Source organism: Panicum virgatum, chromosome 4N (assembly GCF_016808335.1).
Source record: "Panicum virgatum strain AP13 chromosome 4N, P.virgatum_v5, whole genome shotgun sequence".
Lineage (NCBI taxonomy): Eukaryota > Viridiplantae > Streptophyta > Magnoliopsida > Poales > Poaceae > Panicum > Panicum virgatum.
In genome coordinates this window covers 2,902,093-2,904,246 of record NC_053148.1, presented here as the reverse complement: position 1 = coordinate 2,904,246, position 2,154 = coordinate 2,902,093, and the positions used below count along the sequence as shown (strand labels likewise).

At 43.8% G+C, this 2,154-nt stretch overlaps 1 protein-coding gene across 1 annotated transcript; it reads right to left on the bottom strand.

Moving 5' to 3' along the window:
- Nucleotides 1-1,273: 1,273 nt before the first annotated feature.
- Nucleotides 1,274-1,871, bottom strand: LOC120671371 (B3 domain-containing protein Os06g0112300-like). The gene has a single exon (XM_039951668.1). The coding sequence runs from the start codon at nt 1,752-1,754 to the stop codon at nt 1,380-1,382; it is 375 nt and encodes a 124-aa protein (XP_039807602.1). The 5' UTR covers nt 1,755-1,871; the 3' UTR covers nt 1,274-1,379.
- Nucleotides 1,872-2,154: the final 283 nt, after the last annotated feature.

Here is a 2,154-nt window from a genome sequence, read left to right as displayed (position 1 = left end):
GGTACAAGGATGATTCTTTAATCTTGGCAACTCAGGCTAAAAAGGTTATCTATTTGCCAGATACTAAGGAGGGGGCGAATTGGCACGTTGTCCAGACATTTGACCATAGACATCTTTATAATGTAAAAGAAACTGAGGGCGGCAGCTTTAGTTCTCCTGCATATCAAGAGAATGAGTGCTTTGAAGAGGATGGTACATGACACCCAATTTCAGACAAAACTTGTGATACACCTCTAAATAGAGATGATGAACAAGGCGCTAGGTTTGAAGCTGCTGAAATTTCTAGGTTGGTGATGGAAAGAAACCGAGAAGTGCATGAGATAGATGGCGAAGACGAAGATGATGACACATTGTTGGAGTACTGCAGCGATGATGAAGGAGGTGCTGCACTGGAGGTTGACAGTGATGATGAATAGCTACTTGTTCAGTTTGCAATTATCTAGTGTATGAACAATTTTAAATAATATGACCATGTATTTCTATGCACAAGACTATTTGAGATCATGTTCTGTGTATGCACAAGATTATTTTAATTAATTTGACCAGCTTGTTCTGTTTTGAGATGGTGAAATGGTCCCATTTTGAAATTGCTGCCTAGTGACACCTTTTTTTATTTGAAACTCCATCACGTTTAGCTTGCAGATTTTCCCAGTTTTTTTTCGGATCATGTTTCAGCATCTGGAGATCATGTACCAGTTCTCTGAAATATCACAGGCTTAATTTGAATGCTCTGTAACAGTTCTCTGAACAATATATATGTACTTGATGAATTAATGCAGAGATGTTATTTCTGTTCTGCTGAATGTTACAGTGACAAGTTCAGTGTGATCATGTTCTGTGTATGCACAAGAATGGCAGTACCATCTTGATGTTCTGCTAAATGGTGGCAAATGAGAAATGGCTTTACTCTTCTTTTCAAGTCTAATATACAAGAAGATCTCAAAAAACTCTTTGGAGAAAAATGTGCATCATTTATCAGTTCAATGAACCTTTTCAGCTCAGCTCTAGATTCACAAGTGAGGCAATGAACCTTTTCAGCTCAGTTCAATGAACATATTTCAAATTTCAGTATTTCAGAACATATACCATTTGAGCAGCATTGCTGGTTTGCTCAAATTTTTGGTAGCATCTCTGCTGCTTGAACAATTTGATAGACAGACAGCATAATACACAAATATATATTTCATGAAATTAACCTTCCAGTCATACACCAGGATACACAAATTCAACTACAGTTGAGCATGCACCAACAACACGACACATAAACAGAGTGTGAAACAACAAACATGCAGCCATTTTTCATCTCCTACTAGCTACTAGCTTGCAGCCATTTGTCATCTCCTACTAGCTACTAGCTACTGCTAAACAGAGTGCGGTTCTTAGTTGTCCACGATGACAATGGGATCCTGAGAGGTGGCGCCCCTGGAGGTGATCTCCTCCGGCAAGTCCCCGCGCAGCACCTGCACCCGGAACACCACCTTCCCATCACCCTCACTCCCAGTTCCTCCAGCAGCTGGCGTGATGAGCTCGAAGACACAGGCGTCCCCGATGCGCAGACGGTTGGCGACGACAAAGTCCCCCCACCCCGGACCGAGCTTCTTGCACTTGAGTTCACCACAGTAGGTCACCGCCCATGACTGGTTGCCGAACAGGAGCACTGCTGGGATGCGCGAGCCCGGCAGGTGGGAGTGGAGACGACTCGGGATCTCTTGAGCACAAGAATAAGCAACAACATTCAGTTGAGTGAACTGCATGAATGAACAATAAAATTACCTCTATACAAACCAACTGGGCAGGCTTCTCTACATGGCCCTTAGACAAGACAATGGTGAAGAAGGGCTTGTCGCCGGAGAGCGGGACGATCTGCATCACATGACAAGCAACAGATTCAGTTAATACATTCAGGATTAAATCCTAGTCTGCAGGTACACGAGAATTGGAACACCAATGAGAAAACAATACACAAGTACCCATCACTAGATGCAAATGGCCTGCAGCAAGTACCCATCGTAAATTGGTACAAGATTTCAGTGACATAATTGAGTGATATAGCAGAAGAGGACCTAACCTCCAGGTCGTCTCCGCCTGCGGCCAGGGGATCTCCGCCTGCGGCCATGGGGTCGTCTCCTCCTGCGGCGATGGGATCGTCTCCTC

What these genes read in the sequence shown, in the direction of transcription:
- LOC120671371 (XM_039951668.1), bottom strand. Translation starts at nt 1,754, where the DNA reads ATGCAGTTCACTCAACTGAATGTTGTTGCTTATTCTTGTGCTCAAGAG.